Below are 22,711 nucleotides of genomic sequence, written 5' to 3' on the forward strand. Positions count from 1 at the left end.
CTGATTCAGCCTGAGAATTGCGTCTTTAAAGTTTAGGGACTATAAAGAAGGTGGTCCTTAAGATATATTTGTCCCAAACTTTAAAAAGCTTTAAAAGTTAATATAAGCACAGTGAAATTCACCTATAAATGAACTGCTTGTGTAGTTTTTTTAAGAACACTTGACATCCATTTTCTGTGATAAGATCCAGCAGCAGCATCCTGGCCTCTGTATTCTTGGCTTTTAAAAGTTCCTCCCTCCCCTCCTTTCTCTCCCTTGCTTCCAACCCAGCAAACAGGAGCCAGTGAAGACAGCTCATTCCAGTCAGCTGGCCTAAGCCCAAAATACATTCCTCAATGGACTGGCCAAAGATAGCAGGGAGAAAAAACCAAGACCTTTACTCTCACAGTAATGAGACTTTGTTGCTGTCCCAGATATATTATTCTAATCACTTCTGTTTTGTACTAACTTAACATTAAATCTCTTCTGCTATGCTGCTACCCTTTCTTCCACTCTGGATTGAAGAGACCCTTTTGGAGCTTTCAGTCTACTTGGGATTTCTCCTAGTTTACCCCTATTTGCAGAGTTGGATTCCTCGTCATCTACTTTTATTTCGTATAATTCATGGGGAAAAATCACTGGGGTGCCAACAGATATTCTTCAGGGCCCATAATGTTTATCATGGACTCTTAAATTGTATAGTTGGAAGGGACCCCAAGGATCACCTAACCCCCAGCAAGGCAGAAATCTCAACACATGGTCTCCCATCCAATTTGAAACCATTCTGGATGCTGCTTAGCTTTGCAAATGTGCTAGTAGTTTTATTGCAGCACCACACTATTCTCCATAGGAAACTATCTACTTGTCCTTTCTCCTCCTTATTTTTTTTAACCCATTAAGGATCCTTAATGAAATCTGCCATCTTATGCAGCTAGTGAATATTTTGAGGGTAACAGACTTACCAAAAGCTTTTTGCCAAAGTCTCATAAATGTAAGAATAGGCTAAAATCATGTACAACATTCATGCATAAATAGAACATTTGTTTTCCATCCCCCAAATTGCAGTACAGTGAGGACATGTGGTACAACAAAACATTTCCCACCATTTGATATCAGTGCTGCTCCACTGTCGTATGAAAAGGGAAACATTTCCATTTCTGTAGTGTATCTTCAGAATGCAGAGTGTATTTTCTGTGTGTGCCCATGAAAAACCTCTTGTTAATCAGGAGGTCAAGAAGTTATATTTGAAGATGATAAAGACTTCAGTACTTTCATCTTCAAGAATTTCAATTATTGCATATGTAAATATTTGGCCTGGGGAACAGGTATAATAAAATTATGGAACACTAGATTTTTCTGATTGAAATATAGGCAAAGTGAAACACATTGCTTTCACTGGCTGCTTTGGGCATAAGTATGTAAGGATTCCATTTGAGAGATCTGGTAGCAAGTCTTTTCATTTCTATAGACAATTCTCCCATGCGCAGATATTTGTAGGGCTTGCAAGACAGGCCCAGAGTTTTGTCAAACCTCCTGACATTCTTGCTTTTCCCTTAGTTTTTCCTCTGTCCCCCTGTTTCACTCTCTTGCTATCCTTAGCTAAGCTGCAGAGTGAGTCTATGTTGGCAAAGAGTCATATACATGCAGATGATTTGGGTCTTGCTGTAAAGCTGACTGCTCACAATGGCAGTTTTATACCTTAGAATTTGAGAATTCCCTTACGAGAACTGCAAAATGAAAACCCCTCATTTGACAGAGCACTATATATGCTTTAGAAAAATGCTTTGTAGGTATAGATTGCTTGGGCTCTTTGTGATGCCTTGTGCAAATGCTACTTTGCCAAGCTCTTAATCATAGCTATGAGATAGAGAAGGACACTTAAACCATCTCACCACCAGCACCCTGCTTTCCATTCTTCTTTGTGATCTTTGTTTAGTGCTACATTTACGCTAATATATTTACAATAATTAGTGTGTTCCCTGTGAACAAATTCATTTAATATCCTGGTTAAGGTGAGAACTCTGGTTAATCATGGTAAGCTTCAATGTAAAGGTCATGATACCAATTCACAATTAAAGCTGACAACAGAAGGGAGGGAAGGAACTCATGCGAGAGAGGACAGAAAGAACAGTTAAGAAATCAACACAATCTTATCCATTTATTATTATTTTTATGTGATTTGGAAGCTGCCTACTGGCTGGGCAACCCAGCCAGATGGTTGGGGTATAAATAAACCATTATTATTATTATTATTATTATTATTATTATTAATCTGTACTTACTATACAAAAAGCAATGTATGTGGAAGGAAGTTTATTTAAATTTTTATGGGCTTCAAATGATGAAGGAATAATCTGGTATGTTTTCAGAAATGCCTTTGCTGCAGAGTGTGTAAATCCAGTGGTTATTTTGTATAGAGAAGACTGGAACAAGTAATACATATGCTAAGGATAGCCATAAAATAAATTTAAGACTACTATAAATATCTTTTGAAAATCATAGTATGTCCCCAGAAATATATGCACAGATATTTCAGAGATGAAAGTATTATATCAAGAATTACAATCAGTGGAAGTAGACGAGACAGCTGGGATAAAAACCACAATCCCAGAAACAATTCTGAAATCCAGCCAGTTGTACTAATACAAATGTGGCCTACAAAAAATGTGGCAATGTGGAGTGCTCCCAGTCAGAGTTCCAGTTAGTTAGCTATGCTCTCCCCCATGATATGCCATTCCATTCCCACTCCCATCTGGTTTTTGAGGGGTTTTTTTTCTTTCAGCATTCCATGCTTACTGAGCATGTTTGATAATAGTAGTTGTAGTAGTAGTAGTAGTAGTAGTAGTAGTAGTAATAATAATAATAATAATTAATAATAATTTATACCCCGCCCATCTGGCTGGGTTTCCCCAGCCACTCTGGACAGCTTCCAACAGAATATTAAAAGCACAATAAAACGTCAAACATTTAAAACGTCCCTAAACAGGGCTGCCTTCAGATGTCTTCTAAAAGTCAGATAGTTGTTTATTTCCTTGACATCCGATGGGAAGGCGTTCCACAAGGCGGGTGCCACTACTGAGAAGGCCCTCTGCCTGGTTCCCTGTAGCCTCATTAGGCTTTTAGGGTGGTTCCCCCTTTAAGCCCCCCAAAGGGTTTTTATACTTATGCAAACCTTGGAATTCTCCCATGCCTGCTTGTGCATTAATGGTGCCATTTTGTGCCACCTCTGAACTTTACAATGGTACCTCTAGTTATGAACTTAATTCATTCCAGAGGTCCGTTCTTAACCTGAAACTGTTCTTAACTAGAGGCGTGCTTTCGCTAATGGGGCCTCTTGCTGCCACTGCGCCACCGGCACACGATTTCCATTCTCATCCTGGGGCAAAGTTCTCATCTCGAGGTAACTCTTCCAGGTTAGCAGAGTTTGTAACCTGAAGCGTTTGTAACATGAGGCGCTTGTAACTCAAGGTACCACTTGTATTTCCAAAGGAAGAGGAAGTGATTATCAGAAGTTTAACTGTGTTCCCTCGTAATACTGGGAGAGTAGGTAATGAAAAGTGTAGGTGAAATTCAGTTTTGGTAACTATGGCTATACTTGCACACTAGCATCTGAATCCTATGCTTTAGCTCTGGTATATGCTTGCATGATTGGCGTGATCACACCAAGACTCTGTTAATTTCAGAGGATGTTAGCATAACAGCTACAATCAAGAAACGTTTGCGCAGTTCTCACCTCTACATAGCATCGCATCAGGCTCCTTATGTAGTGAAGAAAGCAGCTTGAAAATTCATAATGAGAGGCATTAGGGAAGAGAGAGAAAAAACACCTCCTGTGGCATATATACAGTCTCTTGCATAAATGGACTCTCTGGATCATAGCCAATGTGATTTTGACTGAAGGGCAAGCATTCTTGATGAACTATGTAAATGCGCATTATATGCAGTATAAAGGCTCTTAAGAACTTTGATTGTAGAACAGCACTACCATTTCATCATCATTTAACATTTATAAAAACCTAAATTGCACTAGGATCTGTACAGGAATAAAAGTAAACAAGTTCCTGCCCACAGGATCATAATCATAACATTTCAATATATTTCATTATAGAAGACGATGCTTTGATAACTCCTTGGGTTCATTATTCTCATTCCACCCACAAAATGGAATTTAAAACCCAGTGCTGCAAAAGCAGTATAGATAAATTATAGAAAAATCCTATACTTGTATTATGCTGGGCCAGGGGTGATGGTGATAAGAGATACACCACCAATATGCCAGTGGAACAGCTGCTGTATTCCCCAGCAGGGGAAGAGGAAAATGTATTACCAGGAAATACAAAAACAATGTAGACAAAGGGACGCACATCCTGGAATCTGCACCCGTCAGGGCAAACAAACAATAAGGCTCGCACACCATCAACACACAGAGGAAGCCAATGAACTTACTTCAAGACCCATTCTGTTTATCATAGAGTTGGAAGGGATCCCAAGGATCATCTAGTCCAAGCCCCTGCAATGCAGAAATCTCAACTAGATCATACATGACAGATGGCCAGCCAAACTCTGCTTAAAAACCTCAATGGAAGGACACCTGAGGGAGTCCATTCCACTGTTGAACAGCTCTTACTGTCAGAAAGTTCTTCCTGATGTTTAGTTGGATTCTCCTTGTAACTTGAATCCATTGGTTCAGGTCCTGGCCTTCATGTGACAGCCCTTTAGATCAAGCATAGGCAATGTTTTGGGGCTACAATTCCCATCATCCCTGACCACTAGTCCTGTTAGCTCGGGATCATGGGAGTTGTAGTCCCAAAACATCTGGAGGGCAGAGTTTGCCTATGCCTGCTTTAGATACTTGAAGATAGCTGTCCTATCTCCTCTTTCCCAAGCTAAACATACCCGATTCCCTCAACTGTTCCTCATAAAACTTGGTTTCCAGACCCTTGATCATCTTGGTCACCCTCCTCTGCACATGTTCCAGCTTGCCAGTGTCATGAAGTAGTGATCCTGTGAGCAGGTATCGCTGGGTGGGGCCCCTCAGGCAGGTGGCAACAATTAGTCCCCAAAGCGGGAGTATGTGATGGGGCTGGCTGGTTGCCAGCATTCCCCAGCCCCTGTAAATCTTTGAGTTAACCTGCCAGGGGAGAGAGAGAACATGCCGTGTATTAGACTTCCTGTTTGATGTTCTGTAGCTGGGGCCAGAGAAGAAGCCAATAAAGCCTGATAACCCATTCGGTGCCTGCATGTGACTGATTAGTAGCTTGGAGGGAGGACTCGAGAAAGTGACCCCCTCCTTGACAGTCAATACGCTTCTTAAATTTTGGCACCCAGAACTGGACACAGAACTCGCATGTGTGGTCTGATCATGGCAGATTTGACTGACCTGACTTGGTATTGAAGGAATGGGTTTCCCAAACCCCAAAACTGTCTGTGCAGGCAGTTTTTAAACTGCACCAAAATCCCCATTTCTCCTTAGCTAAAATGCATAAACTTTAGCCGTTGAGCAAATGCAAAACAAGAACACAGCTCTCTCCCTTATCAGTTTGACGGCAAGACTGGACTTGACTTTACCAGTAGAACAGACACAGACGTATCTTATGTCCTGACCACAAATGACGCAGAGACCCAAGTCTGGGACTAACGCCAGAGCATGTTCTCGGAAGTAGTGACCTCTTGTTCCAAGATAGGAGTAGGAACAGGAATATCCTTTTATGGTCAGAAGTACAGGAAGGAAGATCCTTTTATGGTTGAGAGTACCAGAGCAGGAACATATGTGATGTCAACCTGTGTACGTACGCCGACGTGGTTGGGCTCCTAGGGGAGGAGTGAGAGGGTGCCTGGAGGATATATAAACTGCATGAAACCTGTCATTTCTTTGGACTTGCTGTGGACTTGATCACGCAAGTGCCTTCTGCTATCCGGAGAGCAAAATAAACTCTTTCTTTGAATCAACCTCAGGTGTCGTTTGACTTCCTTCCTCCTGTCCCGGAGCAACGCTGACCCAATCGGTGAATTCCAATAAGGCTACAGTATAAAGTCTTTACTTGTTACAGTAAATTGACAAAAGGTCTCTGATTAACACATTTGTGATGTATAAATTGTTGCTTTGTTTCAATGGGCCCAATGTTCACACTTGCCTTTTGTTGTTGCTTAGTTGTTTAGTCATGTCCGACTCTTCGTGATCCCATGGACCAGAGCACGCCAGGCACTCCTGTCTTCCACTGCCTCCCGCAGTTTGGTCAGACTCATGTTTGTAGCTTTGAGAACACTGTCCAACCATCTCGTCCTCTGTCGTCCCCTTCTCCTTGTGCCCTCAATCTTTCCCAACATCAGGGTCTTTTCCAGGGAGTCTTCTCTTCTCATGAGGTGGCCAAAGTATTGGAGCCTCAGCTTCAGGATCTGTCCTTCCAGTGAGCACTCAGGGCTGATTTCCTTAAGAACTGATAGGTTTGATCTTCCTGCAGTCCATGGGACTCTCAAGAGTCTCCTCCAGCACCATAATTCAAAAGCATCAATTCTTTGGCGATCAGCCTTCTTTATGGTCCAGCTCTCACTTCCATACATCACTACTGGAAAAAACATAGCTTTAACTATACGGACCTTTGTTGGCAAGGTGATGACTCTGCTTTTTATAGATGCTGTCTAGGTTTGTCATCGCTTTTCTCCCAAGAAGCAGGCGTCTTTTAATTTCGTGACTGCTGTCACCATCTGCAGTGATCACAGAGCCCAAGAAAGTAAAATCTCTCACTGCCTCCAGTTCTAACTGTAACCTTAAGTGCTAATAATTCTCTTCTTTAAAATGTTCGTTGATCTGCAAAGATACTGTTCTAAAGAAAATATATTCTCTTATATCATATATATATATTTCTAAATATCTGTGATTGTTTAATAAAACATGTCACTTTATCACAGTGATGGACAAGATTTCATAATTTTGGGTTGGCGTAATGACATCCTATGAGCTTTCAATTACACATAAGGCAGATAGCAATAATATGAACAAGTGATTAGGATTCTATGAGCACTTTTCTTTCAAACCTAATTAAATGTCATACAGATTTGATACCAGAATGATGGGGTAGGAGATGCTTCCAGCTGCAAGCTTTTAATGCTGCCTGGTGTGAAAAGCAAAAGTAAACAAAGTGTTATATGCATTGATCCTATATAAATAAGTAATAATGAAAAGAACACCTCAGGTTATACATATGACAAGTTTATTATTGTTTGGTGCTATTCCATTTTTATATAGACTTAAAATATTCAGATATCTAATAAAAAAGAGAATGATATGCAGTACTGTCATACTCAGAGTAGGCCCATTGAAATCAATGGACTTTCTCCAAGTATGAATAACATTGGATATCACCTGGAATGTATTACACTGTAAGTGATGATGATATGATGGACATAAAGATATACATAGAAATATAATTTGATTCAAATCCATACTAAGAGGAGATTTCATTTTTATTTACCAATGTTACAATCAGAAAAGTTGAAGTATATGGCTACAAATATGGGAGACTTAAAAGAAACTAGTGATAATACTTTGTAGTTTTCTTTACATATGTATACTTTTTTTTTAAAAAAGCAGCAATGTTCTAGATTTCTTACTGAGTAATTAAAAAAATATATTCTCCCTTTGCAAAATCTAGTACTGCAAGAATGAGAAAAAAATTGAAAACAACTAACTCCTCCCCCCCCCCAAAGGACACATGAGTTTACTGGATTTCTTACACTATATACATGATGCTACAGACTAATAGTGCTGCTATAATCTTTAAAAATTGGTAGGAATATATGATAGTAATGATATGATGAGTCACCAATATGAGTTCAGTAGAAATATGTTCCAGGCACTATTAGAATATACTAAATTGTGCTTTTGAACTGTAGTAGCAATCATCATGTCTAAAAGGCAGGATTTCGGTTCTAAGCCAAGATTCCTAAGATGAAATGAAATTTATAGCCCAGTCAGATAAGTGATGAATAATATGATTTTGCAGTGGACAATTTGAAATTATTATTACATTTTAGAACCTGAATGCTCCAAATATATACCCTAGATACATTTAAACATAAAGTTCAGTATTTTAGAAGTGATAACAACAGTTCAGAAAGTGAATTCTGCATGTTACATATCCTTGAAGTAAACAATTAGTTGCTTACTATATACATCATACTACCATATTATGGCTGCTGCTTCAGTGACTAAATTCCTGGGGTACTTCTGAGTAGACATATAGTCTAGCCTCTCCCTGATAGTGGTCAGCCAGATCAGTTTTGCCTTGGGGTGGGATATTTTTAACGTTGATTTTATAATCAGGCAAGCTGTTAATCCTCTGCATTTCTAGATGATATTTACATATTTTATTGTGAAGTTTGTATATTTTGCTATATCTTCTCTGTTTTTCTTTTCACTGTCACTCTGTCCCATGGTTGATTGCAACATAAATTTGATGTAATTTCTGACATAAATTTAAGTATGCTGTCAGTAAACTTTATTTTTCCAAATGTTTGCTTTTCTTTTAGGATACTGATACTACATAATTCGCCAGGTAGATTAAAGAAAGATTAGAGACCTCTAATTATGTAATAGCTGATAGAACTTTTTTGTATTCTTATGTAAATGTAATTCACACTCTTATCTTTTACCCAGAAGTACAAAAATATAAACGACTGCATGTTCTCAGATTGAGCATTTTCAAAAATCCCTTATGCCATGGAGTTCACTATCACAGGAAACACTCTTGTCAGTGGATCCTGAATAATTATTAAGGAGTCTAATTAATGGAATCTTGGGACTCTTCAGAATCCACCTGTCGCTTCTAGCATCTGATCTCAATGTGAAATAAATTGAGCATCACATGCTGAATATCACTTATTGTCAAGTCATGGAAAGTAAACACGACATTCCTGTATCTAACACCCATGTATTAGGAATAATGCTTTTCACATAATCCATTTGCAATCATCTACTACCATCACCATCCCTTTTCTCAAATCTATTTCAATTATTACATAGAAAATGCAGGCCAGAGGTGTATAGGAGGCATGTTTCTCCTGTAACTGTAAAGTGGAACTCCAGAAATCCTGCCCCCAGTGCAGTCTTTGTGCTTCAGATAAAACCCATTATAAGGTATAATCTTCGTGAACCACTTTGCAGGTTTAGAAAAGCAGGAACACAAATTCACTTGTACTTTTTCTATTCCTATTAGCTTTCGTGTCTGCTTTTAGTATGTAACCATATCCTCAGCAAAATGGTAATTTCAAGTATAGCTCCAACTTACAGTATTAGAATATTGGAGGTGGACGCAATTATCTGTGCAAGAAACTGCAAAAGTATAGCGTAACAACTTGAAACCAGTATTATTTTATCTTCCTCTGAATCAAAACTTTTTGAAAGGGTCTTTTAATAGTGGTTTTTCCATTCTGTGTTATACCTTTGTATTCATACAGTTACTAGTGCTTAAATGGGTGATTGGCACTGTTGAAGCAACCACCTAAAATGCAGACTTATTCCAGTGTAAATGTCCTAAATATTACTTCACCAAGCAAGCAGATCAGATCTAGGTATCTGCTTTTTCCAGAAATAGTTGTTCCTAAGTCATATTTAAGTCATATTTAAGATAAAGCACTGCTGTATCTGGAGCTATGCGCTGTTGTTCATCAAGACACATTCTAGGGAATACTAGTGTCATGGAAGCTGGAATTTTGATCATTCCTCCAATAGGAGTCTTTACTCTTCTCCAACAGGAGGTGGTGGTTGACACAGTTTGTACAGCCTGCCAAAAACAAAGAACAATTATAAAAGTGCATGAGTTTTGTGAAACTGTCTAAAACATTTAAACATTCTACTAACTACTGGAGAGCAGGGGTGGAAGTAATTTTCAGGCCCCCAACCTGCCCAGTATTTTGCCTGACCAAAGGTGGCAATTCTAGTTCAAATGAGTATCCGGAATAAAAGAAAATATCTGTTTAGCTCATGAAAATATGCCCCAATCTAGGCAAGTTGCACCCGAGCTTTCAAAAGAGTTCATTAGAAAGATCCATGTCCAGTCAATTGCAAGGGGAAGACCGCCAAAGTATGGAATCTCATGCGTTACCACAGCCGGGGCAAGACATATATACAGTATATGTTAATAATGTTCAGTGTAAAACTAATTATGCACATTCCAACTCGAACTCCAGCAAGGGGGCTGGTATGAACCAAAACATTTATAACTAAAGGGAGAGAACTGACCATTCACTTGGCAGTCACATTTAAATGTTTCCAGAGAAAAATAAACAACCCCCAAGGTAATAGGCTCTTAAATACGTCTCCAGGGATCAAAGGAATTTCACCCAGCTCCTAGTTCAGTCTAATCAGGCTATTTTCCTAAACTGGCTAAAACTATATTACAATGGCTTTGTAATAATCAAGCGCATTTGGTACCTAACTGCATAAGCTCCAAAAGTATGGATGTCCCTAAGAAACAAATAAAAAAAACCCTGTACGTCAATATCAATAAAATTGTGGTCTGAGTCTAGGTAAAGTATTTGACAGAAATTGGAGAAATGACAGTCTTGGTCACAGGCCATCGATTGCAATGTTTCGTTACCTTGGAGCAGATGGTGGTGTTCGGTCCCTCACTCCTAAATTCTTGGCAGTGTTCTGCACTCGTGCTCCCTGTAAGGCAGAAAAATGATTGTGCTTCTAATAGAGTTATTCCTTAAAAAACGGAGGGGGAGGGGGCTCTCTACCAGGGCTATTCATTTAAACAAAATGGTCAAATATTGGATACCTAAACAATCATTTTTCCTTGCTGATTGGGGAATAGAAGATGCCCCAAAACAGCAGTAAGTAACTGAAGAGTTGTTTGTGGCTTCAAAAAATGTAATCGAATAAAAAAGACTGTTCCCACTGCACCTTCAGTTTCTAAAGGCAGAATTCCGACCAAACATTCAAAAGCCTGGAGAGGTTCAAAGAATGGTCAGCACCTGTGCTTTCCATAATGCTTTATTTCCTCATAAAATGTAACAAATTCAAAAAATATATACCAAAGGTATCGGGAAAACTACAAGGGAGATGGCAATTAAGATCAAAACAGAGGCATCCATCGCTGTGCTGTAAATGTTATGTTTTATGTTTTGACTATTTCAAGGTCATGCTGAGCCAGGAAAGATAAATTCATGCTCTCGGCGAGCTGGGAATTCTTACTTTCATTTTGTACTTCGCACCTTGCAGTTTTTTCTCTGAAGTGGAGTTTTGTTTTGTTTTTTGTAACGAAGCCATGACACGCTGGAGGAGTAGTGGCACTATCATCAGTGCCGATTTGGGGCACAATTGTGCCGATTTTGAGTGAGATCTCCCCCCAGATGGGCATAATCTTGCTTGAAATCAGCACCACTTCTTTGCCGAGGTGATGGGGCAGCAGTGGGCCCCTCTGGATTGATGGCCATGGCTCTAACCACCTGCCTTGGCTGAGAAATCCTGGGTTCCCAGGCCCAGTCCTGTTCAACCTGCATATGTGTTAAATATTAATGTACTTTCAAATGGATAGAATTGCTTTCCAAGGCCAATAATCCAACCGGGGCGAAACTGAGCACTGGGTAGTGAAAACGTAACGTATCAAAGCAATAAAGAAGCTTACTTGTTTGCGCATCACATCTGTAGCTTGCAGGATATAGCGAGGAGGTAGGCCATGGCTCCGAGCAAGAATTATAGCCTGTTCCAGAGTGACACTCAGAGTGCACCTGCAATACAAAATCAGATAAATGCAGGAGAGATCAAGTTTTATTGCATTCTAGTTCTCTGTGTAAAAATGTGTAGTCATGTTAGTCCATTAGAACAAAAATCCAAAGCTGCTGTATTCATTAAGTCCAAAAACGTCAAAGTAGTGAGTAGCCTTTCTTTCTAGTTCTACAGAACTCTTCTTACCATCTAGAACACACACATGGGAGGGGCTGATTCTGGAGCAAAACACACAAGCCCCGCCCACCAGATACCAAGCACTCTACTATTCGAATTAGGCTCAAGTGTTTTTCTTGCAGTTTTATGACACAAACATGTTGAAACTGTGCACCACATGAAAATCAAAAGTCTGTGTGAAATTTCCTATTGAATTTAAAGAGCAATTTTATCATTTTTTTCTCAAAAGGGTAAAACTCAAGTTTATAGAACATATTTTGGATTTTCATTTCAGAAGACAAATTTGCACCTAGATGATCCAAGTCTACGGCTCTTATCCACTGGGCAACACATATACTTCAATCTGATGAATATTACCTAGTGGTAAGTTAAACTGAGCTGACTTCTATTGTAAATTATTGTGATCTGCTGCAGGGGGGGGGTGGCATTTTGTCCTTGCAAGGCAGCTAGAAACGAACCAAACAGGGCATCTAGAATTGTAGCTGTGGCCTCAAAATCTGAAAACAGAAGATTCTCCCTCTTTAGGATTATGCTAATTTTAATAAATGATTGTGAATTTACATAAGTGATTAATTTGTATACATTATAGTAAATATGTTTCATATAGCACTGTGAAGGTTAATAAGTACATTTATTTTCTTTCTGGTGTGATCCTATTCAGATGATACACTTGATTGCTATACATGCCTGTCTGGAAAGATACAGGATTTGTTGCTTTAATGTAAAATTGGAAAACGCACTGTAATAAAAATCAAAGCAAAAGCAATTGCTAACTTTTCAGAAGCTCAAATATTAGCTTGGATACTGGCATGCAAATAAACCTTTCAAGCATTTTTAGCTTAGTACTGTTAAGTACAGTTCAATTTGGACTCTGTGGAAGAAATAACAGAGCCAGACTCCATCCACTCTCCATGCCAAGCTGAAAGATAGCTAGGACTTGGATTTGTATTTAACTAAAATGAAAAGCTGATGACATAATTTGTTGCCAATGGTCGTTTTCTGTGAACTCAGATTGTTAGTGTACATACACATAACCTTTTAAAACTACATTTATTCTCTCTCTTATAGAAAGGATAGGATTGTTAAGTCCATTCAACATTTCATCCTGACTGACCTGGGTCCTGTGACTGTCTCTATGTTGGAAGCCCTATGCACAAGTAAGGCAGCCTGCTTGAGGTTAACACCAATCACGCATTGGCTGGGAAGTGTCCGCAGTGCGCATCAAAGAGGTGAGGGTCACTATGCATGTTTCCACTTGCCCTTTTGTACATTCAGACCGAACATCTGAAGAGGGCTTTAAAGTTCTTAACCTCAGCAGGTCACGTAGATTTCAAAAGATTATAAATTTCTTACTGCTTTGAGAACACTTGCATTACTCTAAAAATAAGGTCTTTTATTTTAACGTTTGGTTTTATTTCCACATATTTTGAAAAAACGTCCTACCATCTGCTACTTACTCATTCTGTTCTCTTGGTTGGGTTTTGCTAATTAGTGACCTTTAAATAAATTAGTTCTTTATTCATGAGAAGAGTCAAAATCATTCAAGATTTAATACAAAAGGCAGAGAAAGCAGACCACATTTAGATTCTTAAAACCAGTGCTTTTCTTCTGGGGGTATGCATACTGCTAAATATTTTGTGAATCTTTGTACTTTTGTCCATTTACTGTCCCCCCCCCCCCCCAATTTGAACTATAAAATGGTGATTTTCTTGAGTCAAAATGAGAGTACCCCTAAACATTTTCTTTTTTTAGAAAAAAAGCACTGCTTAAAATTGCCAGTTGGGTTCTCACTTCTGAGCTGTCCTCACATGCCAGTCCACAAAATGGCTTATATTCCTCTCAGACCAGTAGGAGACACGCATCTAGGAAGCATTGTGGTATACCTAGAAGCAGCATCTATTTAATTTTTCTTACGTAATCTCTCTCTTACTCAAAGTGAAACCCAGCTTGCAGTGTGGCACCCAAGAAAATGTTATTAGCTATTCAAGAGCAACAATCTAGACAATGTTATTAGCTATTCAAGAGCAACACCAGAGTAGAGTAGTTCACAAGGAGATAGCTCTCAACCACATTTGTGACAGCAACGTTTTTAAGACATGTTTTACATAATGTAAAAAATAGTGTTACATATTCTTATGCTAAGCCACCACACAGCTCAGTTACAAGAGCTGTACACACATGTTCAGTTCTGAATAAAAAAAGGTTTTAATGAATCATTATTATTGGAACTGGGTGGCAATAGCAGCAATCAAGAAAAGTGATAAATTACCATACCGGTGAACTCCACTATTGCACATGATGATATGGCAAGCTCCAAGTCTGCTACAGAGTTCTGAAGAGACTGACAGCAGTCCAACTCCTGAGGCACTGCATGCTGTGTAAGCACAGGATGCTGTGCGCTTGGATCTTATGAATGACACCATCAGTCGGTAAAGTTCATCCAGAGAATTGATGGGCCGCATCAGCTGCAAGTAAGTGACAATGCTGCTGTCATGAACATATACTCACTGCCTCAAAAAGAAAGTAATGAATTCTAAGTTCATCAAAAACCAAACTCTTAATGACATGAGAATAAATAAATTCAGAGCATAGGTACCATGGCATCCTGAAGACAGCCTATTTGTCCTTCATGTAGAAGATAAGTAACTTTAGGTCCCATTACAGTGGTACCTTGGTTGTTGAACGTAATCCGTTCCGGAAGACCGTTCGACTTCCAAAATGTTCGACAACCGAACCAAGGCGCAAAGGGAGAATTTCAATTTCAATTGTGAAAATTGAAAAACATGCAGCAGAAGCCATTCAACTTCCAAGGCGCGTTCGAAAACTGAAGCAATTACTTCTGGGTTTTGGGCATTCGAAAACCAAAACGTTCAGCTTCCGAGTCACTCAAAAACCGAGGTACTACTGTACTAGGACAAAGACAGGCAAAGTTGTAGCTGGCCCTTTTAGCAATTATGTAACAAAAGATCACAGCTTTTGTTCTTTAATTAGGCAATTAAAGGAAATTAACAGTGGAAACTTTTTAAACAGGCAGATTACACTTTCTAGTGAGACAAAGAAAGGAAATGGAACTAATGAATTGTCATACTTACAATAGAGATTCCCCCCCGCCCCGAAAACTCTCTCTTATATTCACATTCTCGAGGAAGACAGGGTTGTAGCTCTACTGATTTTGGCTGCTAACAGTTCCTTTAGTGGGGTAAGAGAGCTGGGGGGAAAATTCACATATGGCAACCAATGCACCCCTTTGGTTTCAAATAGTACATGGTAGACAAGTCTAAAAAGCCTGGGACACAAATTTTCATGGTCCTCTAACAACTAAGATGGCTCATTTACCAGAAGTAATGTATTTAGCATTAACTCTGGAAGTGTATATTCGATTCTGGCCAAACTAAGCCTCCTAGAGCCTTTGTGACACAGGCTTTTTAGACTTACTGCCCACCTAGCAGTTCGAAAGCACGTCAAAGTGCAAGTAGATAAATTGGTACCGCTCCAGCAGGAAGGTAAACGGCATTTCCATGCACTGCTCTGGTTCGCCAGAAGCGGCTTAGTCATGCTGGCCACATGACCCGGAAGCTGTACGCCAGCTCCCTCGGCCAATAAAGCGAGATGAGCGCCGCAACCCCAGAGTCGGGCATGACTGGACCTAATGGTCAGGGGTCCCTTTACCTTACCATGTACTATCTGAAACCAAAGGCGTGCGTTGGTTGCCAGACGTGCAATATATTAGCATTATTTTCAGCTCTTCTACCCCACTACTGCTGCCCTTTCTATTCCATTTCTGATGCTTGTGCCTCCTGTTTTATGCTTTAAGGTTCATACATATGCACTTGCCCAAAATAGCCACTTATAAAGGTGTCATCTTATTAGCTTACATAAGTAAGTTTACACTCTGCCTCCATGACTGGAAGCTGTGTCCTTTTGAATACCAGTTGCTGGAAATTGCAGGAGGGGAAAGTGCTCTAGTGCTTGGATGCTGCTTGCAGGCTTCCTGTAGGCATCTGGTTGGCCACTGTGAGAACAGGATACTGGACTAAATGGGCCATTGGCCTGAACCAGCAGGCTTTTCTTAGGTTCTTAAGTCAGCCATTCTATGTATAAACATGGGCACATGTTTCTCTACAGAGAAAACCAATATGGTAGCAGCAGCACTGGAAGGTATGGTATAGTTGAGTGAGCTCTGCATTGTGCGTAACCTAATTCTCTGAAACATAAGAAACTTCCCTGATAAGGACCCTAAGGAATAGGTTCCCCTCCTTCACATGATCAATCCAGTTTTTAAGCTTAGTATGTCTCAAGAAATACAATGTTTTCCTTGTGGACAATATGCATTGCACTATTGCTCTTAAGATGGGACACAGGTGGCGCTGTGGGTTAAAGCCTCAGCGCCTAGGGCTTGCTGATCGAAAGGTCGGCGGTTCGAATCCCCACGGCGGGGTGCGCTCCCGTTGCTCGGTTCCAGCGCCTGCCAACCTAGCAGTTCGAAAGCACTCTCGGGTGCAAGTAGATAAATAGGGACCGCTTACTAGCGGGAAGGTAAACGGCGTTTCCGTGTGCGGCTCTGGCTCGCCAGAGCAGCGATGTCACGCTGGCCACGTGACCCGGAAGTGTCTTCGGACAGCGCTGGCCCCCGGCCTCTTTGAGTGAGATGGGCGCACAACCCTAGAGTCTGTCAAGACTGGCCCGTACGGGCAGGGGTACCTTTACCTTTACCTTTATTGCTCTTAAGGGATACCTAATTCGGATGATGAAACAGTTTAATTAACACATCCTTATTTCATTTACCTTATCTATATAAGCAGCTTTTGATGTTGAATTAGGTGGAAGATTTGACTTGTCCAGGTAAAATGCCCTGAAAAAAATAAACATCTACAATGGGTTAATTGTTCAAGAGCTTTTATAATGTACTTTTAAAGCAAAGACCTTTAGCCTCTTTGTGGCATTTTTAAAGCATTCACAACACAAAGAACCATCATGCAAATTAGTGATGGGCAAATGTTAATTTAATGCAACCCTCCCTTGAAACTTATTGTGAAAAATATTAATAATTTTGAGGCAAGCTGTCCTGAAAATTAAATGTACCCCACCATATGGTGCAAGCCAAAGCTTTCATTAATATAAAATATGCTAACCCTTGGAAACAGACTTAGTTAAAAGTTGTAAAATGAGAAAAATCTTAGTTTGCATTACAAAATTAATCCTTTAGAATATATGACCTTCACAGGGTCATGTTTACAGCAGCTTGCATATGATTTACTGCAATTAGTAATAGTCTGGAAAAGTAGATCATGAATGGGTAGTTCAGGACCCAGGTTCAAATACTCAGTGGCGTAGCGTGGGGGGTGCAGGGGGGGCCGGCCGCACCGGGCGCAACATCTGGGGGTTAGGGTTAGGGGGCGCAAATTACTTGCCTTGCCCCGGGTGCTGACAACCCACGCTACGCCACTGCAAATACTTTACTTTCAGCTGAACAAATGAAGAGCACTTTTTTTTATTTGATGGGTCTTGATTTTATGGTCTACAAAATAACCATGAAGGAATCAGTCAACACCAAGCATAGCACCCCAGGAGCTATGCATATTCTGGGGGTGTGCTATCGCCTTCCTTCCATTTGTGTTTGTCGTGCTTATGAGGAGAATAAAAGGATGTGAACCCTGCCTGTATGGATGCCTGGGGACTAGCTCTAGCACAGTAATTGCTAGCATGCTTCACTAGCTGGTTGAGTTGGGGTGGGAGGATATTGTGGAGTCATATTGCAATTTCTCTGTGCAGTGATGCCAGGGCTGCGATTATGTTCTTTCCCCTGTGTCAAGTTCTTTAGTTATTTCCATATATTGAGTATATTAGTGGCAGCACAGCCCACAAGCTGCCACTGGTGGTGTTCCATTGGACACCACTCGTGTTTGTCATTTTTTATTTTATTTTTACACTCTTTTAGTATTTGTAAAGAATGCGTTGTTCCCATCTCTTCCTGGGCTGAGCATGCATTGTATTTGGCAGCCATTTTACCAGCAAAGCAGAAACATTTATCTGTTTCCTGTGTAATACAAATATAGGACAGTTCAGCCCTCGCACGAGATTGGTTTTCAGAGTGTAACTTATGTGAACATGAAATAATTAATACTACTAAGTATTATTATTCTTTATTAAATTTGTATGCCACCCTTCACCCAAAGATCTCAGGGTGGTTCAAACCATGAAAATACAAAATAAAAGTGAAATGCATAACAAAAACAAAACAAACCCATAACCCGCCCTCCTACAAACACATTTAAAATGTTAATCAGCCCAAGGCCTGGTTGAAGACAAATGTTTTCATCTGGCACCTAAAGTAGCTGACACTTGTAGAAAATTTGAAAGTGCTACACTTGTATAGCTTTGTACAATATGATCTTCTGTATTATTGAGAACACGGTGAGCTGAGGACAGCATACAAATTTCCAAAGTACTTCACTTAATTACTAAATGCCTGTTTAGGACCTTAATCAAATGTTACGAGGAAAGCTAATGGGAAACTTGGAGTAATGCCCAAAGCGAGGCAGTATTTTCTAATCTGCCTAGAGTGACAAGTGTGAAATCATAATACTTACTCCATGGATAGGCAAACTAAGGGCCAGGGGCCGGATGCGGCCCAATCACCTTCTAAATCCAGCCTGTGGATGATCCAGAATCAGCGTGTTTTACATGAGTAGAATGTGTGCTTTTATTTAAAATGCCTCTCTGGGTTATTTGTGGGGAATAGGAATTTGTTGATTTTTTTTTCCAAAATATAGTCTGGCCCCCCACAAGGTCTGAGGGACAGTGGATCAGCCCCCTGCTGAAAAAGTTTGCTGACCCCTGACTTACTCAATGTGCAGAAAATATTAGCTTTGCCATTCTGAAAATGTGGGAGAAATTTTTTTAAAAGGTAGAAATTATATAGGAGTAAGACCCATTTCAGCTGAATGAGAATTGTTGTTATGGGAACATGCCTTACATATAACAAGATAAGGTTTAAAGCTGCCATTTGATGTTTGGAACAAATAATAGTTTCCACATTATATTTGAATACAAGAGATTGGTTTGTTGAAATCATGTATACCGGTAACTATACAGCAACCAGGATCAAATGGTAATTAGGTCTAAACTTATCTAAATCATGCACCATAGAAAACAAGGTCAGGGAAATAAAAAGTCAGGAAGTGCAATAAAAGAACATATGAGATCCAGTTGAATTCCAAATATGGTTATGGTTTAAACACACACACGCCCACACATGCACTTTTTATTATAATATACTTTCTAAATTCTACCAACATTTCTTATGTATTCTCATGCTTTATATTTTGTAATATAGCTTCATTTGCATGGTCACAGCAAGCAAATTGAAGGTCTAATGACTACTAATTTCGTTGTGAATAAAAATCTCATTACTAAAATTTTGTTTGCAATTCTAACTCTTTTTTATATTTCACTATAGTACTCCATTGATCATATATGTTTACACAGAATTGTAGACTTCTTGAATTATGAAATATTAAATTTGTGATGTTATTTGGAAGCAACATGTTTATTGTGTATTCTGAATTGTAAAACACAAATGTAAGGTGGCTATTGTTAGAATTATCATTGGTGTAGTTGTCATACTGTACCCCTGCTTAACTCTGAAAAGTGAAGAAATGGGGGAAAGTACTTATAGAGGACAAAATACGTATTTGTCCTCACAAAGAAGATGGAGTTACTAAGTGAGCTTTCTCAGTATCTCTACTGTTCAGATAATAAAAAGGATTTGGGAAGTCCCCAGAACAGGCAGAAGCCCTTTGCCAACCAGATGATTTTCGTATAGCCCAACCTTTTCACCTGTGTTGTTGCAATCAACATTTCCTTTGCTTCTAAAATTCTATTAAAATATAAGAGACAGGAAGAAATTTTCAATAAGAAAAATACATGGCAGACGGAAGATCTCCATAATTATTTATTTTGTAGTATGATTGGGAAATGCTGTTTTAGACTTCTAAACTTTATTTTTCTTACACAAGGAAGACTTCCTTGTAAGAAATAAAAGAGGGCAAAAATCCATTAAAAATATTTATTTGAATAAATGCAAATAACTATTAAGCAAATCAGGTTTGCTTTCAGCTGAAAGGCATATTTTTCATAAAGTTGAAATAGTAATTAACTATTCCTGGTTGAAAGCAATTCATTTATCAATTTTGCTCTAGTGCACAACTGGAGAATTCAAATCGTCAAAAGAGGCATGTGGATAGGGAGCTATTAGCAGAAGATTTGTTTTCTGTAAATGAGTTCACACAAAATATTCTTCAAATGGATTGCATCTTATGCTTGGGAAGGACCACATTTGTTTCCACAGAAGAATGGAGAACACGGGCCATGGGGAAGCATTTTCCACAATGTTTTAAGCAGCTTGTATTAGAGATAGTTCTGAATCTACTACCCAAATTACATGGTAGTTACTCTGGCGCATTCCAAGTTTGGAGGCCCTGGTTAGATTGCAGACAGGTCAGCTGCCAGCCTACGATATTGTAGCTGCATATGATGTCCACAAAATTCTCACTCACATTAATTCTGCTGCTCCTGGTGTGTGCATAAGTAAGGCAGTGACACCAGGCAGTTTGGGCATGCAACCCAGTGCTCGAATCAGTTCTGCTTCTGTGGTCCCCACACAAGTGCCCTTGTAATAGCCAGGCTCTCCTGTGGTGAGTATTGGAGGAGCTGAAAACAGGACTGCCACAATTAAGATGGTAAGGCTGGAAAGTATTGGCATGCAGCCTTCAGCTCCAACTAGCACTGTCCTGCAAGTTCTTGCTGGCTGCCATGGCCGTGGTAAAGAGGATGGGCCAATATGGCATATGCTGGAGCCAGGCCCACTTAGATTCCATAAGATAAAAGAGAAAATCAGATGTAAAGAGCAAGAGATACGGAAAAAATAAAAATTTATTTCATTTTAGAATTGATTTATGGTAATGCATTACTACTGTATTTGATTTCTTCCTTTCACCTAATTTCCCAAGATTATGACGAGATTAACTGATTTAATCAAAAGCTCCTGTAATTATACTATGTATATAATGCTATGCCTAAATTTTTGCTAATGTATCACTAAGTTCCCCATAGCTCTTAATAACTGCTGAGCTTTCATATATACTGCAATAAAGGTGTTTAAAAATCTTTGCTGACTTAATTACTTTCTCCCTTTTGAGCAGCATCTTCCCATCAGCAAAACATAAGGTCAGGGTAAATTTACACCATTAACCTCTCCCCCAACTTGAAAACAGAAAATCAGCATCCCATTTTTCTTGCAAAAATGCCAAGGAAACAGAACTAGTAAAGTCTAATTATAAAACACAACAGCAATCTGGCTGAAAGTTTGACAAGAATATATAGAGCCATTAAAATGAGACTAGGGCAGATGCTAAAAGATTTATCTGCACCTTTCTAAATTCTCAAGGTAAGTAGTTTCCTGACTATTACCATGCCTTTGCTGATTGCAGCACCCTGGTTTTTCACCTAGTACACACAGTGTGTTCCTTATAGGCTACCATGTATATGTTGAAATCTGGAGCAAATGGGAAGTGAGGAATTTCACAGCAGAGTGGCTTTTATTGTCTCTTCAGAAGCAGCATGGTGTGCATTGGAATGGAATTAGGTCAGTAGGGTTTGGAAGAATGTCCCATCTTGTAGATGCTTAAACCTGCAGCCTAGTTAACTCTGTCTTGTCTCCTGTTTTCCTTCAAAACATTTGGCAAACTACTTGTATCAGTTTATATTAAAATTATAGAGAATCATAATGTTTATGAAGCTTGAAATGAACATCAGGTATGTGTGCTTCTCCCTTCCCTTGACCCACCGCTCCACTCCTCCTGTGCTGGCTTCAGCAAGGAAATCCTGGTGGTGTTCTAACTCTAAGTTACCTATTATGTCCAAAATGGGGAACCCTGGTTTCATATTTCAGCAATTTCTTACCTACCCTTCACCACAAGATCCCAGTGGTGGTTGCAACCATATAATCATACAATATTAAAATATAACAAAACAATTTAGAACAAACCAGAGAATGTACATCAGACAACAGGCATGGTCTCTTAACCAGGATATTAGGATATGAACTGATTCAGTACAAGAGGGGAATGTACATGTGGACCTGGTGCTCATTCCCTTTGCAAACTACAGTTTATTTATGAAGTTGGAGCATTACATCCAAACCGTCTTTCTGCATATGAGAGTACAAAACTTGCAAGAAACGCTACAGAATGTTAAGAATTATTTTTAATAAGCGAATTAGTCAAACTAGTTGCATTTAAGATAATGATGTTGCTGCTGCTATTTATACAGGGCCATCAGTATGCATAGTGCTTTCCAGAGACTAGAGAACAGTTCCCAACTGCGAAGAGTTTCCAGTCTAAAATTTGCAAAGAAGAGGAAGGGGTGGCAATATTCATTTATTCAGTTGCACATCCTTAGGCTGAGTTGCAATAGGGCATGGGAGCCATACTGACTAAAATTTAGGTATTCCTACCTGAACTAATTTGTAGGTCAGGTTGATAGCAATGCATGTTAATAATAGTTTGCAATCCTAAAAGATGCTTGTGCTTAGAGAGCCACTAAATAGGACTTCACTTGCCCTTTACTTGTTTCAAGAGTGTGACTCAAATAGGAGTTCTTGGATAAGACACATATAGATAAGCAATTACCTTACCTGAGTTTTTGGTTATATTGTTTCACTTTTTCCAATGAAGCTGCATTAATCTGGGCTTGAAATTCTTCTACGGATACATTGTCCCTGTAATAATAGCCTTCCATGCTTTCTAGGGCTACAAAAGAAAA

General features: G+C 39.4%; 2 protein-coding genes across 10 annotated transcripts in view; one reads left to right on the plus strand and one right to left on the minus strand.

Moving 5' to 3' along the window:
• The window catches only part of LOC310682502 (uncharacterized protein), a gene marked incomplete at its 5' end in the record, with an annotated part of 81,756 nt that overhangs the window by 9,724 nt on the left and 49,321 nt on the right, over positions 1 to 22,711 (plus strand). For 5 of the 6 annotated variants that reach the window (XR_014513918.1, XR_014513919.1, XM_083451451.1 and 2 more), the window contains one exon: positions 12,956 to 13,116. Coding sequence is in view for 4 of the 6 variants with exons in the window: in XM_083451451.1 (XP_083307577.1) it covers positions 12,956 to 13,116 (161 nt within the window). Of the gene's footprint in view, positions 1 to 12,955; positions 13,117 to 16,012; positions 16,045 to 17,388 lie in introns of all 6 variants that reach the window. The other variant, XM_083451450.1, reaches the window with a different exon arrangement.
• The window catches only part of PREX2 (phosphatidylinositol-3,4,5-trisphosphate dependent Rac exchange factor 2), a 135,438-nt gene continuing 119,903 nt past the window's right edge, over positions 7,177 to 22,711 (minus strand). For all 4 annotated transcript variants that reach the window (XM_083450894.1, XM_083450895.1, XM_083450892.1 and 1 more), the window contains 6 exons: positions 22,584 to 22,698; positions 16,673 to 16,739; positions 14,162 to 14,352; positions 11,610 to 11,712; positions 10,578 to 10,645; positions 7,177 to 9,761 (listed from right to left, as the gene is read on the minus strand). In XM_083450894.1, coding sequence (XP_083307020.1) covers positions 9,716 to 9,761; positions 10,578 to 10,645; positions 11,610 to 11,712; positions 14,162 to 14,352; positions 16,673 to 16,739; positions 22,584 to 22,698 — 590 coding nt within the window. In that variant the 3' untranslated portion in view covers positions 7,177 to 9,715. The remainder of the gene's footprint in view (positions 9,762 to 10,577; positions 10,646 to 11,609; positions 11,713 to 14,161; positions 14,353 to 16,672; positions 16,740 to 22,583; positions 22,699 to 22,711) is intronic.

Source organism: Podarcis tiliguerta (assembly GCF_965153285.1).
Source record: "Podarcis tiliguerta genome assembly, chromosome: 7".
NCBI classification, from domain to species: Eukaryota; Metazoa; Chordata; class Lepidosauria; order Squamata; family Lacertidae; genus Podarcis; species Podarcis tiliguerta.